Raw genomic sequence first — 14258 nt, forward strand, 5'->3', positions numbered from 1 at the left:
CCCTGCGCGCAGGAGGGCTTCCCGGAGTCGGCGGCTGCAGGGGCCTGTCCAAGTCTTTAGTCCCTCCAGGGTGGACCCGGGGGCTTGCGGGAGCAAGAGACTCTCGAACCCTCGGCACCAGGGTCTGGGAGTCCTCCTGGGCTACCTGAGGACCCTGGCCACCCCTTCCTGGGTTCCCCTGGGAGGGGGATGCGGGCGGGCAGGGAATGGGCCGACAGAGGGGTCTAGGCGCGCAGACTCCGCGCACGCGCCGGGATCAGCCGGGCCGGTTCGGAAATGACGATCTCGTGCGGGCCCGCCCCCTCCAGCCCCAGCTCCTCTCCAGCAGACCCCGCCCTCCCCTCAGGACCCGCCCCTCCCCGCCCAGGCCCTAGCCCCGCCGCTGCTCAGGCCCCGCCCCACGACAAGCCCCGCCCCCGCGGACGGCGCACTCCCAGGACGCCGCGGGCTGCCGCTCGCTCGGTGCTGAGCCGGGCGGTGGGGCAGCGGCGGGGCAAGGGCGCGGCCCGAGGCACCCCAGCGGGGTGCGCCCAGCCGGCCTTGGCCGCGGAGCAGCCATGGCGGAGGCCGTGCCGCAGCACCTAGCGCTGCCTTCGGGGCTGCTGGAGCTATGCGCGCTGCTGGGCCCCGACCGGGACAGCCTCCGCGGCCCCGAGCAGGTAAGGGCCCCGCGGGAACACCGACGCGGGCGCTGGCCGGGCGGCGGGGCGGCGGCGGCGGCCGGAGAGCGGGGTCGGGTCCCGCACACCCCGCTGCGTGCGCGCGGCGTCCCCGGCGTCCGCGGGGTGGGGACGCTAAGTCCAAGGACCGGCCAGGCCGGCCACCTCGGGAGCCTGCCGGGTGCGGGAGCAGCAGCTGTTTCCCCAGCGGCGGCGGAGTCGCGAGCGGCTGCCGGCTGGGGATTCCCGCCCTCTCCGCTCCCGGAGCCGCTCTCGGGTGGGACCCGCTGGCGTCGCACCGCGATTATGATGGAGAGCGCTCGCGTTCGTCGGGCGCTTCTTAAGTAGTTCGCTCCTCTCGGCTTTTCTGTCTCTTTACGCCCACCTGGACCAGGTGAAGACGAGGCCGGGCCGCCTGGAGTTTCGCGGCCTTTAGGACTGAATCCTGGCCCAACACCAATGAAATGATTTCACTCGTGACACAAAGATTCGCTGTCTCCTAGGTGCCATGCTGTTCTGGGCACAGCATAATGAGATTTTCAGTTCTAGATTTCAGGACCACCTTTATATTTTCTGCATTTAGCCGTTTCGCGATGAAACCAGCTGTTTTTCTCACTCTGTGCCGCCGCCTCCTTTTCTCCGCTGTGCACCCGGGCAGCCAAAGCGTTAAGCTCCTGTCCTTTCCTCCAGGACAGCAGCTTTGGACATTTCTCCTTCTCCTTGTTTCTTTCCTGTGTTCTCACTTTTTCTTAGTTCTAGAATCCCAGATTTCTTTGAAGTGGGTCTGTGGCCCTCTTTTTTCCCTTGGTCTGTGACTTTGTCGTTTTACTCTGGTTAGTGGTGATGCCCAGTGAGTTGGGAGATTCCGCGACTCTACTGCCCAGTTACCTGATGACAGCAATGAAAGGTGAATGGACATCACCCAGAGGAGCTAAATGTTGCTCAAATTAACCGGATAAACGTCTGATGATGTCTTGGTGGTCTGTACTCCTTGACTTTAATACAAAGCCAATTTAGATGATTTCTGCATCTCCTTCTTCCTCCCCCCACCCCCATCATATCTGGGTCCCCCTCTGGTCTCTGTCTCCTCTGACCCTTGGGGATTGCGTTGACTTGGCCCCCTGCCTCTCCATGCCAAATGGCATTTCTTCCTTTTTCTTCTGATAGAACAGGACCTGGTTTCATTTGTGGCTTCTCTGCAGTTAGGCGTTCTTGCTTCTTCGGCGATTACAACACGCCTGTTTGTTGCCTCAGTGTGAACAGGATGAATCAACTGAAATATTTACAGTGGTGCTTTCCTGAACGGAACAGACTGCAACATTGCCCAGGTCGAGTGTGCAGTTGGCTGCTCTGCACTTTAACTTTCATCCTCTTTATTCTACACTTTGATTCTGTTAGGGGTTTGGCAAAGGGTGGAGGGAGAAACAGGTAAAGGAGCAGGAGAAAAAGCAGTGTTATGAGATGGAGTAACATCCTATTCATAAGGCTGACGTGACTGTTACAATTAACCAAACATCGGAGTTTACTTACTCAGGTTTATTTTTATAGCAGCTCTATTTTGAATGTCCAAGGCTTTTAAATAACTTTTAATTTTAGTTTAAAAAAATCACTATTTCTTTCTGATTCAGGCATTCCTATTTGGTGACACATGAAAACAGAAACCCAGAGGTAGGAGAAATGCTTGCTAAATGTTACTATAGTATAGTGTCCTAACTTTTCATTTTGCTTTGTTTGTGCTAACCTAATTTATTTTTTAGGTGGAGTGGTGTTTGTTTTATTGAGGTAGTGACAAAGAACTCAAGAATATAGTTCAGTCCCCAGTGAGTTACTGTGGTCAGTTACATTTCCTTCCACTCCTTAGTTGCTATGGAAACTAGCACAGGATGTGAAGGGGTCCATCACAGGGTGGTGGAAAAGTGCTCAGAGCACCTCTCACAGTGTAGGTCACTGGTGTAAGTCTTGTGTGGGAAGGCATATTTTTGTTTTTCAGTGGCGGGCATCCAGGCTTTCAGTTTCTAGAGTAACACTGTCCAACAGAACCTACCAGATGATGACAACTGGTGGTCTTCATCTTTGCCATCCATATGGCAGCAGCTGGCCACAGATGGCTACTGGGTGCGGGAATTATGGCTAGTGCCACTGAGGAACTGGATTTTATATTTCATTTAATTTTAATCAGTTTAAATGTGAATAGTCACATGTGGCTACTGGCAGCTGTGGTGGACAATGCCGTTCTAGAGCATATTTTAAAAATCCATTTCTGTTTTATTTCACAAGTGACAGCCAATCCTATAGTGAAGATCAATGCCGTTATGTGATCTAACAGTGCCTTAGATGAATTACAGTGTTGTGGTTTTTGCTTTTTAATGAGTCTGCTTTCTTTTTGAACTGAAATGATGGTCCTGGGAGGGGCTTAGTAAGTCAGTGTCTGGGAGAGAAGAGCAGGAAACCACCCCGGGCAGAGTCTGTGGACATGGGCCCCATCTTCCTCTGGGGGGAGGGGCAGGTGCAACATGTGTCAGAAAGTAACACACGAACCCTCTGGGGTCCAGGAGTGCGCTTTCAGGAGATTATTCTAATTACAGAGTGGGCAGTGTGAAAGAATGTCAGTGAGAGGTCTTTGCTGCCCGTTGCTCAGGGTGTTCAGAGATGAAGGTTTGAGAGCAACCCCACTGTCCCCCAGGAGGGCACTGGGCTAATGCAGTACTGAACTGTCACACACTGTGACACTCTAAGGTGTCTCCAGGGGGGTCAGCACACTGGTTAAATGTGGAGGGGGGAGCTAATGCAATCATTTAAACATATTGATTGTGGAGTGGGAAGGGTATAGCTCAGTGGTAGAAGGCGTGCTTAGTATGCACAAGATTTTGGGTTCGGTCCCCAGCGGCTCCATTAAAATAAATAAATAAAATTAAACTAAAAATAAAACTCAAAAACAAAACCAAAAAAAAATGATGGTTGTATTTTTGAAAAAATTATATTTATACATTAAAAACTGGGAAGCCTGTACCTCAGGCTGTGCAGGGTGCTACCTGTGAGTTGTGGGGCTATGGGGAAGGCGTTCCCTTTCTTTTATTTCCTTTATTATTTTCATATTGTTGTTAATATCTTTTAAAATGAGACTGTGTTGCTTCTCCAATCAGAAAAGACAACAGGGATTTACATTTTGGGGAAAAAAAAGATAGGTATGTAATAAACTGCTGCACGCCAAGTTGACTGGATTGTGGCCACATCACTTTAAGTGACCAAAGGTATAAACAGGGAGAATTACGGAGTTTCTCGGCCTTAACGTAATGACCAGTCTTCTGTCCAGACTGAGCATGCCTCTAAGAGATCGTGAGTGCTGGGGCACGAGCAGACGAACAGCGTCCCCAGGAGGCATCCTCTGTGCTGCCTGTGGCCGCAGAGAGGAGCACAGGGCTCCCCACCCTGCCCCACCCCGAGATTCTACAGGTGGCCCTGCACCACGGAGTGGGGCAGGCGGGCTCTGAGAGGTGTGAGGGAGGGCAGGTGGACTCTGCATGGCCGTGGTCTAGGAGGTGATGACCTCAGGGTGTGCAGCCCGGCTGCAGTCGAGGAAAGGCCCCCTCTGGTGAGTGTGAGGGAGAGGGGGTTGCTGGTAAGAAGGTGGGGCAAGCAGTGGGCTGGGTCAGGCCGAGTGCCGAGCAGGGAAGAGCACAGCATTGTGACAGAGGCACGTATGTCGAGGTGGCCGAGGGGCTCAGTGAGTGGCTTGGGGCGCCGTGGCTTTGGAGGCAGGCTGGCCTACTGCCCAGGTGCACCCGTGCAGGTGGTTGGCCTGTCCTGTGGCACATGCACCTGTGCGATACCTGCCTGAGGGTGGCTAGTGATACCAGTTATGTGTACAAACATGTTTTTTCGGTCTGGCAGAGGGTCAGAGATGGGTCTGTGGGGCTGGCTGGCTGGCTGGAGTAAGAGGCTGGCGCTAGGCAGCAGAAGCCACTGCTGTTGGGGCAGGTGAGTGACGAGCCACGTGTCCCCTCTAAAGAGACAGGGACCCCCTTTGGGAGAAGGATGGAGATGCAGATGGGGAGCCCAGGGCCAGGTGGGAGGAGGCGGTGTCATTCTTCTCATGGCAGTAACCGTGATGGGTTAGTTCGTAGTGAATCTGTACCTCCTCTGAGCTGTGGGTTTGCAAACGTGGTACAGGTGGAACACCAGCTGGGCTGATTTTAGAGACCTTTCTGAGGCCCACGACCTGAGGTGTGAGTTTCTGGATGGGGAGAGAGGGGACACAGTGCTGAGTCCAGCTTGGAAGCCCCAAGGAGCTCGGTCCTCATCACAGAGGAGCGTAGAGGTGGAAGACCAGGTTTTTGGAAATGAGCAAGAGCTTACTTTTTGGAACTCTAAGTTTAGGGGACCCACTTGAGTGTAGCTGGGATGGGACCCTGGGAGCTGCCCACCCTGTGCACAGACAGAATCACAGGCGTGTGGAGATTGCTCCACAGGCTGGAGGGTGAGTAGGAACGGGGCAGGGGTGGTCACAGCTGGGAGGAAGGGGCCCACAGGGGGCCACCAAGGAGCAGGCAGGGGAGGCGAAACAGCAGAAGGGAGGCATCCTCGCAAAGTGTCAGGAAAGGGGCTGATCAGCCGTCTCACATGCCACGTGGAGCGAGCTCGTTTGCTGCTCTGACAGGGATGTACGTCCAGAGCTGTTCCGCGGTGTGGTAGTGGGCCTCCCAGTCTCCAGGGGCATAACGTTTTATGTGAGGAGGAGACAGATGGCTTTCATAGAACTAGGCCCGAACTGCTGGGCTTTGACAGGAAAGTTTTAGAAAAGATTTCCTATACCCAGAGAAGTGGATTCCTTCCATGCAGGATACGCAAAAGCTTTTAAAATGACAGAATAATAGGGAGGTCCCATGTTTGCTCTTGCTTCCTACTGGCATTACTTTCCCCACCACCCACCCACCAAATATTAAGAAACTCTTACCCGAATTCAAATTACAGAGCATGAAAGTAAGCTTCTTGAGTTTGTGCGTGTTTACTGACTGGGAGCGCTGCCATTGTAGAAACCCTTTTAAGTGTAGGGGTCCCCTGCTGGTACCAGGGATGCTTGCTGAAAAGCTGATATTGGCTATTCCTCTTCTGCCAGGTAAGGTCCCATTTCTCCTGGTGTCCTTCCTGATGCCATTTCTAGGGTCCCTCAAAGATCCTGGATCCCGGCCACCTCGTACCTGCCCATTTCTTTTGTACCCAGAGAATCCTGCTTTCAACTTTTCTGTCTGTGGCTGGCTTGACACTTGAGCCACTCCCTTCTCTGGAATAGACTGCTTTTCAAACACCTTCTTGGGAAGATCTGAAGTCAGTCTGACACCAACATTTGTTTAGTCCTAACTGCCTAGGAAGAAGAGCCCTGTCAGGTGCTTAGTTTGATAGAAAAGAGATAGAAGGTGCTTTATGTTATTTGGGGGAAGAATGAAAATAGAAAAGTTAAAAAAAAAAACCTTATACCAAGTTCAAGGTTGAAAGGATTCTGGCTCAGTGAGCCCCTTGTATGGACCTGGGACAGTCAGGTGGATGGAGGAAGGAGGTACCTCTCTGGGCCCATCAGGCCTGGCCTCACTCCTCTGTGCATCTGCCCTGGTCCCAGGTGACCGAGCTAATGTGCACGGCGGCCCAGCGGGCAAACCCATCTCTGTGGGTTTGACAACGTGCAGAGCCCTCCCCACCTGCCTCTGAGGGGACATGGGGGCCTCCAGGGGTCCCTGGGGCTGAGCGCTTGACCTGGGTCACCTCCTTTATTCCCTGCACTCACCCCTCGAAAGGGAAGCTCGGAGGGTGCAAGTAATTGGCTGCCGTGGTTCTGACCACGCTAGGATCTGAACTCAGGTCTCTGCGCAGTGCCAGCTCTGAACTGAGCCCTTGCGTCCGGGGGCCGGTTGTGGTCCACGTTAGCAGCGGATGGACCATGACCAGAGGTCCCCTGACTTGCTGAGCTCAGGGCCTGAGAATCCTTCAGGGCAGTTCCTCACTGTCACCAGCCACTGGAGGGGAAAGCTAGCACGCGACAGAGCAGGGCCGGCCCCGCAGCAGTGACCCCTACTTCTGCCTGTTTTAGGTCGCCCAGAGAAAGGGGGTCAAGAGCCTGTCTTCTCTCGAGCCGGAGGTCCTGTCCGTTTTCGTGCCTCCGTTCGTCAGTAAGGAGGACGGAGCGGCGGCTGGCGTGAACTGTGCAACTCTGGGAAAGCCCAGGAGGCGCTCCTTCCGGAAGAAGAGAGAGCGGCCCAAAGCTGAGCCCTGGAGGGGCCTCCCGGGCGGCCCCAGGGGCCCGGACCCCGAGGACGTCAGCGTCCCCAACGGCGTGGACCTGCTGGCCCTGCCGCAGCTGTGCTTCCCTGGTGCGCACGGCCCGCATTTCCCCCAGCCTGCCAGGTCCCGCCAGGAGCCGGCCTGTGCTCTGGCTGTGTTGTCTCCCTGGTCCTTGAGAAGCGTGCGGGGGCCCGGTGCGGGGACTCACACAGAAGACTTGACGCAAGGACCTGTCTGGAGTCTCCATCGAGAAATCGATGTGGCTTCCTGCTCTCAGGGATTCCAACCTGAGTAGGCTGGGGCACCCCCTTCCCCGTCAGCACCCCAGGTGCACCCTGAAGTCTTTGTCTCTGGGCTGTGCCCACATCCCTTCACAGAGTCTTCAGAGCACAGAGGGTGGAGAGGAATTGCCACTGACGGGAGCGGGATGTCGGGAGGTGGTGCGTGACCGAAGAATTTGCACATCTGGCATCAAAGAGCCGCAGCGGACAGTCGGAGAGGGCGTGTCCTGTGGCTTATGGATAGCGCAGGCCTCAAGGTGGATGCCATGTGGCCGGAATGAAGTTTTTCTTGATTTTTCTCTGTCTACAGGGGGCGTGTGTGTGGCCTCTGAGCCCAAGGAGGACTGTGTCCATTTTCTGGTGCTGACCGACGTCTGCGGCAACAGAACCTATGGCGTGGTTGCCCAGTACTACCGACCCTTGCACGTACGTGATTGCCGTGACTCCCTCTCAAATTGGATCTAGGTTGTTTTTTTTTAAATTGTGGTAAAATGCACAGAACAATCACCATTTTAGCCATTAAAAAGTCATACAGTTCAGTGTCATTAAGTACATTCACAATGTTCTGCCACCATCACCAACGTCTGGTTCCACAGCGTGTTCATCGCCCCAGAGGGCAGTCCTGTGCCATCAGCAGTGACCCCCGGTCCCTGCTGCCCCAGCCCCAGGCCACCCCCGCTGCTTTCTGCTCTGTGCCTTTGCCCTTTCTGGTCATTTCATTTCAAGCGAGTGGAAACACACGATACATGTCCTTTTGCATCTGACTTCTCTTACATAGCTGGATTTTCTCAGAGCTCGTCCACATGGGAGTGTGGCAGTGCTTCATTCTTTTTTGTGGCTGAGTCGTGGTTCACGGTGTGTGTAAACCATGTTCTGCTTACCCCTTTCTCAGCTGACGGGCGTGTGGGTTGCTTCCACCTTTCATGTAGGGCAGGTGCCCAGGCTTGGGTTTTGAGGGGGTGGCCCAGCCATCACACATTTGGGGAGTGCTTTCTGGGCAGGGCCACTGTGTGTGAACCAGCCGGCCTTGGGGAACGTGTTGGGGAAATAATGGAACAGACAGTACAGGTGAAGGGCGACTGCTTCCAACCCCAAAGAGCCATCTCCTGGGGCCCAGATAATGGGCCCCAACATTATGCCCCTTGTAAGCTACGCAGAGGGTTGCGCCTTCTGCAACTGGCTGCTGTGTTCTCTTCCAGCTAAGACGCCCCCCGCCCCTGCCTGTCATTGGCCAGGGCCCTTCCTGCCCCCTCCCCTGGTCAGTGACAACCAGCTGGTTGCCGGACCTTCACATGCTGCATTTCCCTTTCTGAGTGGGGTCCCTTCTCGCGTCTCCCTGTGTTCTAACCGTGGGTACCTTCCCACGCAAGGCGCTGAGTTTCTCTGGGGCGGGAACCTGTAACCGGAGCCCCTCGCTCAGCCAGTGCAAGCATCCTGTCAGAGCTGGTCCAAAGGCCGGTGCTCGCTAGGACAGTGAAGCCAGAGTGGGCGGGCCAGGCGTGCAGGAGGAGGGCTGTCCGGCCCCTCAGTCTCCTTTCCGCCTGGAGATGCCACACTATTGAAGACGGAGGCTGGGGTTTGCCGGGGTCGGGAGGTGACAGCACCGTTGCTTTTTCTCCAGGACGAGTACTGTTTTTACAATGGCAAGACGCACTGGGAGGTGTCGGGACCGAGCGGGGGCGCAGCCGGCTGCTTCATACCCTTCGCCGTGTGTGTCGTCTCCAGATTCCCCTATTACAACGCCCTCAAGGACTGCCTGTCCTGGTGAGCCAGCCCCCCAGAACCCCCCGCCAGCCCCCTTCCAGACGCCGTCTCCACCCGGGCAGCCAGGCCCTACAGTCTGACACCCCGACTCTTCCCTCGTTGTGAAAAGTCCCAGAGCTCCTGGCACAGAGATTTCAGCTTTGATTAGAAATGCTAAGATGACCACTGGATGCTCGTATTTATTTTGCGATTTTATTTATTTATTAATTTCAGTTTATTGACTCATCTGAAGTTCTGTAAAGATTTTGAAGTTGACAATCACATAAAAGATTTTGCTGCAAAACTGTCTTTAATACCGAGCCCGCCACCTGGACCTCTCCATTTGGTAATTAAATCTGGAATTATCTTGTTTTTCCCTTGCACACATGTAAGATGATGAAGATGGCTGAAATGTTTTAAGTGATTCTCTTAAGTTCTGGCTTTATTTAAATTATGCTTCTCAAGTTCCTTACAGAAGTGTTTTATACACTATTTCAAAGGTCAAAAAACTAGGGATAAATCAGAAGTTTATTTTCTAAAAATTAGAAATTAAAATTTGGGGCAAGAAGTCAAATATTTAGGCTTGAGTTTTGCTGTGACTCATGAAAAACAGAATCAGAGCTAGTAATAGGCCCCTTTGGTGGTTATCTTGTTAACTCATCACTTGCCTTGCAGAAAATGTAAGTTTACTTACGTTGCTAGTTTCCCTTTAGTGTGTTTGTCTGGACAGTTGGCTATTATATTCACTTTGTGAATGTTTTCTCCTGTCGGTGTGAGTATTGAAGTAACTGGTTTATAGTTTCTGTTATTTGCAGAACGCTTGTGTGACTTAATTGATAAACAGGTGTCTCCCGAACTGGGGTGTGGGGAGCCCTGGCCCTCAGTCGCCGCTGGCCGTGTCGTGGCAGGGGCTTCAGGGCTGAGACCGCCAGGGAGAGGCTGCCCTCCTTTCCCTTGGTTGAGTAACGTGTCAGACTGCTAAGCTGTGTGGTGAAACCTGTTTGACTCAGCGGTTTCCAAACAAATTTAACCATAGGATGCTTCCCTTTTTTTAAAAAATAGACACCTATTTGATAAACGTCTTGAAATGTACAGTTAATGTAAAGTCAGTTTCCCTCTGTTAGCCCCTTCTGGAAGATTATGTTTCTAAGTCTTGTTTTTCTATATTTTGATTATTATGGGCTGTTGAAACATTTATTAGGAAATTTGTGATTATGAACTTGAAACGTTTATGTTTAATGTTACCCTAAGCCCAGCAGTCTGCTCGGGGCAGTGGGCGGAGGGGGATATCCTGCCAAGTGCATTCCAGGCTCAAGGCAGAGCAGGACCTCTGTCTGCTTCGGTTCCACCCCCAGAAACCTTTGTGGGGAAATTTGTTGGATTTTTGTGCTGGGCACTCACCTTTACTATGCGGATAATTGGTATTTTTGTGCAATGAAATCAGCAAGGTTTCCTTTCTTGTTCTAGAAACTCAGCACATATTCACTGGGGATCTGCTGCAGCAGTGAACAAAAGTCCCTGAGCTCAGAACAGTTTTAGGATTAACTGTCATGTGCTGTGCTCTACCTTTTGCCATAAGTAACATGGTATAAATGGTACTTACACCAGTTTCCTGTGTCCTAGAATCTTGGAGTGGTTGATGTTTGGTTCCTCCGTTTCTGCCAGCCCCAGTGAAAAAGTGTCCTGGGGACATTCTCCATGCCTCTAATCCCACCATCCACACCTGTCACACCCACCTGTCACCCACACCTGTCAGTCACACTTGACCAGCTTGCCTCCAACATCTGGTTCTAGTTCACCCGCTTCCACTGTCACCACCCCATTCTGGGCCACCAGCTTTTCCCACTAACTTGACTTAGGGAACCACTGGTCTGTCCACTTCCATTCTTGACCTTACATATAGTTCATCCTTTGCACAGTAGCTGGAGAGAGCATTAAAATCTATACATTGAACTGTCCTTCTATGCATAAAACCCCACAACAGTTTCTCCCTGGTCGCCCTCACCAAGAGATGCATCCCTGGCCCCTGCGTCACTGTCCAGCTCTGTCCAGCTCCGTTCACTCCCTTGGTCACTGTCCTCCGGCTGCACTGGACGTCGGTCGGTCCCTCGCAGGTGCTGCCACAGGGCTCTTGCATGTGCTGTTCCTGGAAGTATGGCTCTCTCCATTTTCCCTCTCCAGCCCCTGCTCCTCTCTCCAACCTGGCTCAGATGCTGGTTCTCCAGAGTAGCTGGACCCGCGGTCTCTCGCAGCAGCCGCTCTCTTCCTGCAGAGCTCAGCACAGCCTGCAGTTAGGGCTTGCATGCACGTGTTTTTTGGTGAATGTCTGTTTTCTCCATTGGACTCTGAGCTGCGTGAGGATGGAGGCCACGCTCAGATCTGCATATGCAGGACTTGCCACTGCGTCCAGCGCTCAGCTGCTACCCCCCGGAGTGCTGTTCAGCGAGTGAATGTGAGTGAGCCTTGTTTCAGCATCAGCCAGGAGTGTTCCTTCAGCCAGGGTCTGCGTGTGGGGCCCGTGGTCTGTCCGCCTGGGCCGAGTCTGGATAAGTCCCGTCACTGTGATCCTCCACTAACACGTCTCATTAGCTGTTGGGTCCAAGTTGACATAAGAGTTGTCATCTATTTTAGGGACTGTTGTATAATAGTGGCTGTTTATTGTTGTGAAGAAATCCGAGAGGTCAGCTTAGGCCAGTGTCCTCTGAGGCAGGAGCTGCTGCGGCAGAATCTTCCAGAACCCACTGCAAACCAGCGCCAGGTTAGAGGCTGTCACAGCGGCCAGGAGCGGTGGTCCTTGTGTGTCGAATAGTGCGCGTGCTCATCTCTGACCTGCGCTGATGGGGCAGGAGGCCCACAGGGTGGGGAGTGGGGAGGCAGGGACCCCGCACATCCTCTCAGGGGCCTGGACCACCCGCCGAGGAGAGCAGAGGCCCTGGGCCTGCTCTGCTTTCTCTGCCCAGCAGTGGTTCTGATTTTATTTGCTTTTCAAATTATGGGCCTGACCGGGGATGCCCAGTGAGGCGTGTGGCTTATCACTGTACCCGAGTCACGTTCTGTTTGCTCTGTGTGAGAAGTCTGCTGTTTCTCTGGGGCTCCAATCAGGTTGAAATCCGGAAAATATTGACCTAGAATATCTCTCCCTCCTCAGTTTCTTAAATCTGTAGAGTGGGTAGAATAACAGAGCCCACCTCAGAGGGTGTGAGTGTCAAGGCTGTAAGATCGTTAGCAGGCCACCCGAGATGTCGCAGTGACCATGTTACTGTAGAGTGACCAGCAAACTATGGAGCTGGTTTTTGTCTTTAATGGGTGTCTGGTTGGCATGTTTAGTTTTTGAAACACTGAGGAGAATTTTTCGTACAAGTGTTAGAATTGTTAATAATTCATCACAGCTTGGAGTATTTAATTCTGCTTTGTTTTGTTTTGTTTTAAAACAAATGTATTGGTCTCGTAAGTGTATCTGCCTTATTTTTAATGCCTTCCTTCTGTAGCCAAACTGGGAACAAGAAACCCCAGTATTGATTGGAGGCACGAGCAGATGTCCTGGCTGTCAGAAATGACGGTCTTGTCTTGTTTCCAGTTCTGTGTGTGTGTGTGTGTGTGTGTGTGTGTGCGTGTGCACGCGCAAAAATTAATCAATACCGAGGGCCCCGTTTTCCCTTTGGTAACTGTAAGTTTGTTTTCTCTGTGAGTGCTTCTGTTTTGTAAATAAGTCCATTTGTATCATTTTATAAGATTCCAGATATAAGCGATAGCATGTGATATTTGTCTTTTGTCTGACTTACTTCACTCAGTATGTTGATCTCCAGGCCCACCCATGTTGCTGCAGATGGCATTATTGCATTCTTTTTTATGGCTGAGTAGTATTCCATTGTATAAATACACCACCTCTTCTTTATCCAGCCATGTGTTGATGGACACTTAGGTTGCTGCCGTGTCTTGGCTGTCATGAATAGTGCTGCTGTGAACACTGGGGTGCAGGTGTCTTTTAGAATTAGAGTTTTCATCTTTTCTGGATATACGCCCAGGAGTGGGATTGCTGGATCACATGGTGACTCTAGTTTTAGTTTTTTAAGGACCCTCCCTACTGTCCTCCGCAGTGGCTGCACGGTTTGCCTTCCCACCAGCAGCGCAGGAGGCTCCCTTTCCCCCTCGCCCTCTCCAGCAGTTGCTGTTTGCGGGCTGGTGGGTGCTGGCTGCCTGGCCTTTTTCCCGACCCAGTTCTCTGCTTTCCTGCATTTCTCAACCTTCCACACTTTTCCTAGAGGAAGCTGCTTCATCGAAGATTTGATTCCCTTTTCCTGTTCTGATTTCCCAAAGCTCTGCTCGTGCTCAGCCCCCTCCATCCACTCGTGTGTCGGAGCGTCAGGGGCGGCCGGGCCCCAGCACTTGCTGAGGGCCCCCCAGGTGCCTGCTGCCAAGGGAGGCGTCACCTGCTGTTCACCCCTCCACCTCCTTGGCTCCCTCAGCCCCACATGGGGGGGCCACACCTTCCTCCTTCACGTCTGCCTCGTCCTCTCACACACCACAGGCCTGTGGACGTGGAATTTGAATTGAAGTGTTACTTTTAAATAACATCATTTTGAAAAATAAAGTGTCTTTGCTAAGTTTTTTTTGAATCCCATGTCATTAAGGAGCTTTGACTATCAAATTGAAAATACAAGAGACTGTGTAATAAGCAGGACCCGAGACAATGTGTACTAGCCAAGATTGACCTGGATGTGCGTGGTTAGAGTCTGTGTGGGTTGGGGTGGGCGGCTGGGAGGCAGTTTGTCCTTGGTTTGTGAATGAGCAGCGTGCTAATTGATTAACGAGTTTAAGGAAGTTTAGCTGAAAAAGACACTAAGCGCTCAGCTTGAGCATGAACAGTCCCTGGCAGTTCTGTTTATCTCTAGACTGTTCTGTTACTCTGTGACATCAAAGTGTTTGCTTTCTGAGCCCGAACAGTGCATCTCAGTGCCTTTCAGCCTCCTGAGCTAATGATGGAAATCGGTTGTTGCAGATATTTAACATGAAACCACTACAGATCGTGTTTCCCTCGAGAGCGGACCCCGAAAGCCCGCTCATCGACCTGGACCTTCACCTGCCCTTACTGTGCTTCAGACCCGAGAAGGTGCTGCAGGTACGCGTCCTTCCAAGCCTGTGAGCATCTCGAGCTGAGTGGCTCCCTGGGGCATCCACACTACTCAAAATACTTATTTTATTTTTATTTTTTTGCTTAAAGCTGACACTCACTACAATGGATACTATATGCAGAGAGCACTTTTAGGGGGTCAGAGTGGCTTTGGTTGCAGCAAACGGAGCA

General features: G+C 52.5%; 1 protein-coding gene across 5 annotated transcripts in view; it reads left to right on the forward strand.

Moving 5' to 3' along the window:
• The first annotated feature begins 509 nt into the window (after positions 1 to 509).
• The window catches only part of DENND3 (DENN domain containing 3), a 45818-nt gene continuing 32069 nt past the window's right edge, over positions 510 to 14258 (forward strand). For 3 of the 5 annotated variants that reach the window (XR_012064255.1, XM_072949803.1, XM_072949804.1), the window contains exons 1-6: positions 510 to 659; positions 6742 to 7021; positions 7524 to 7639; positions 8835 to 8977; positions 9191 to 9302; positions 13956 to 14075. Coding sequence is in view for 4 of the 5 variants with exons in the window: in XM_072949803.1 (XP_072805904.1) it covers positions 558 to 659; positions 6742 to 7021; positions 7524 to 7639; positions 8835 to 8977; positions 9191 to 9302; positions 13956 to 14075 (873 nt within the window). In the remaining variant the exon portion in view is untranslated. Of the gene's footprint in view, positions 660 to 6741; positions 7022 to 7523; positions 7640 to 8834; positions 8978 to 9190; positions 9303 to 13955; positions 14076 to 14258 lie in introns of those variants that run through there. The other 2 variants (XM_072949805.1, XM_072949806.1) reach the window with 2 other exon arrangements.

The sequence above is a fragment of the Vicugna pacos genome, chromosome 25 (assembly GCF_048564905.1).
Source record: "Vicugna pacos chromosome 25, VicPac4, whole genome shotgun sequence".
Lineage (NCBI taxonomy): Eukaryota > Metazoa > Chordata > Mammalia > Artiodactyla > Camelidae > Vicugna > Vicugna pacos.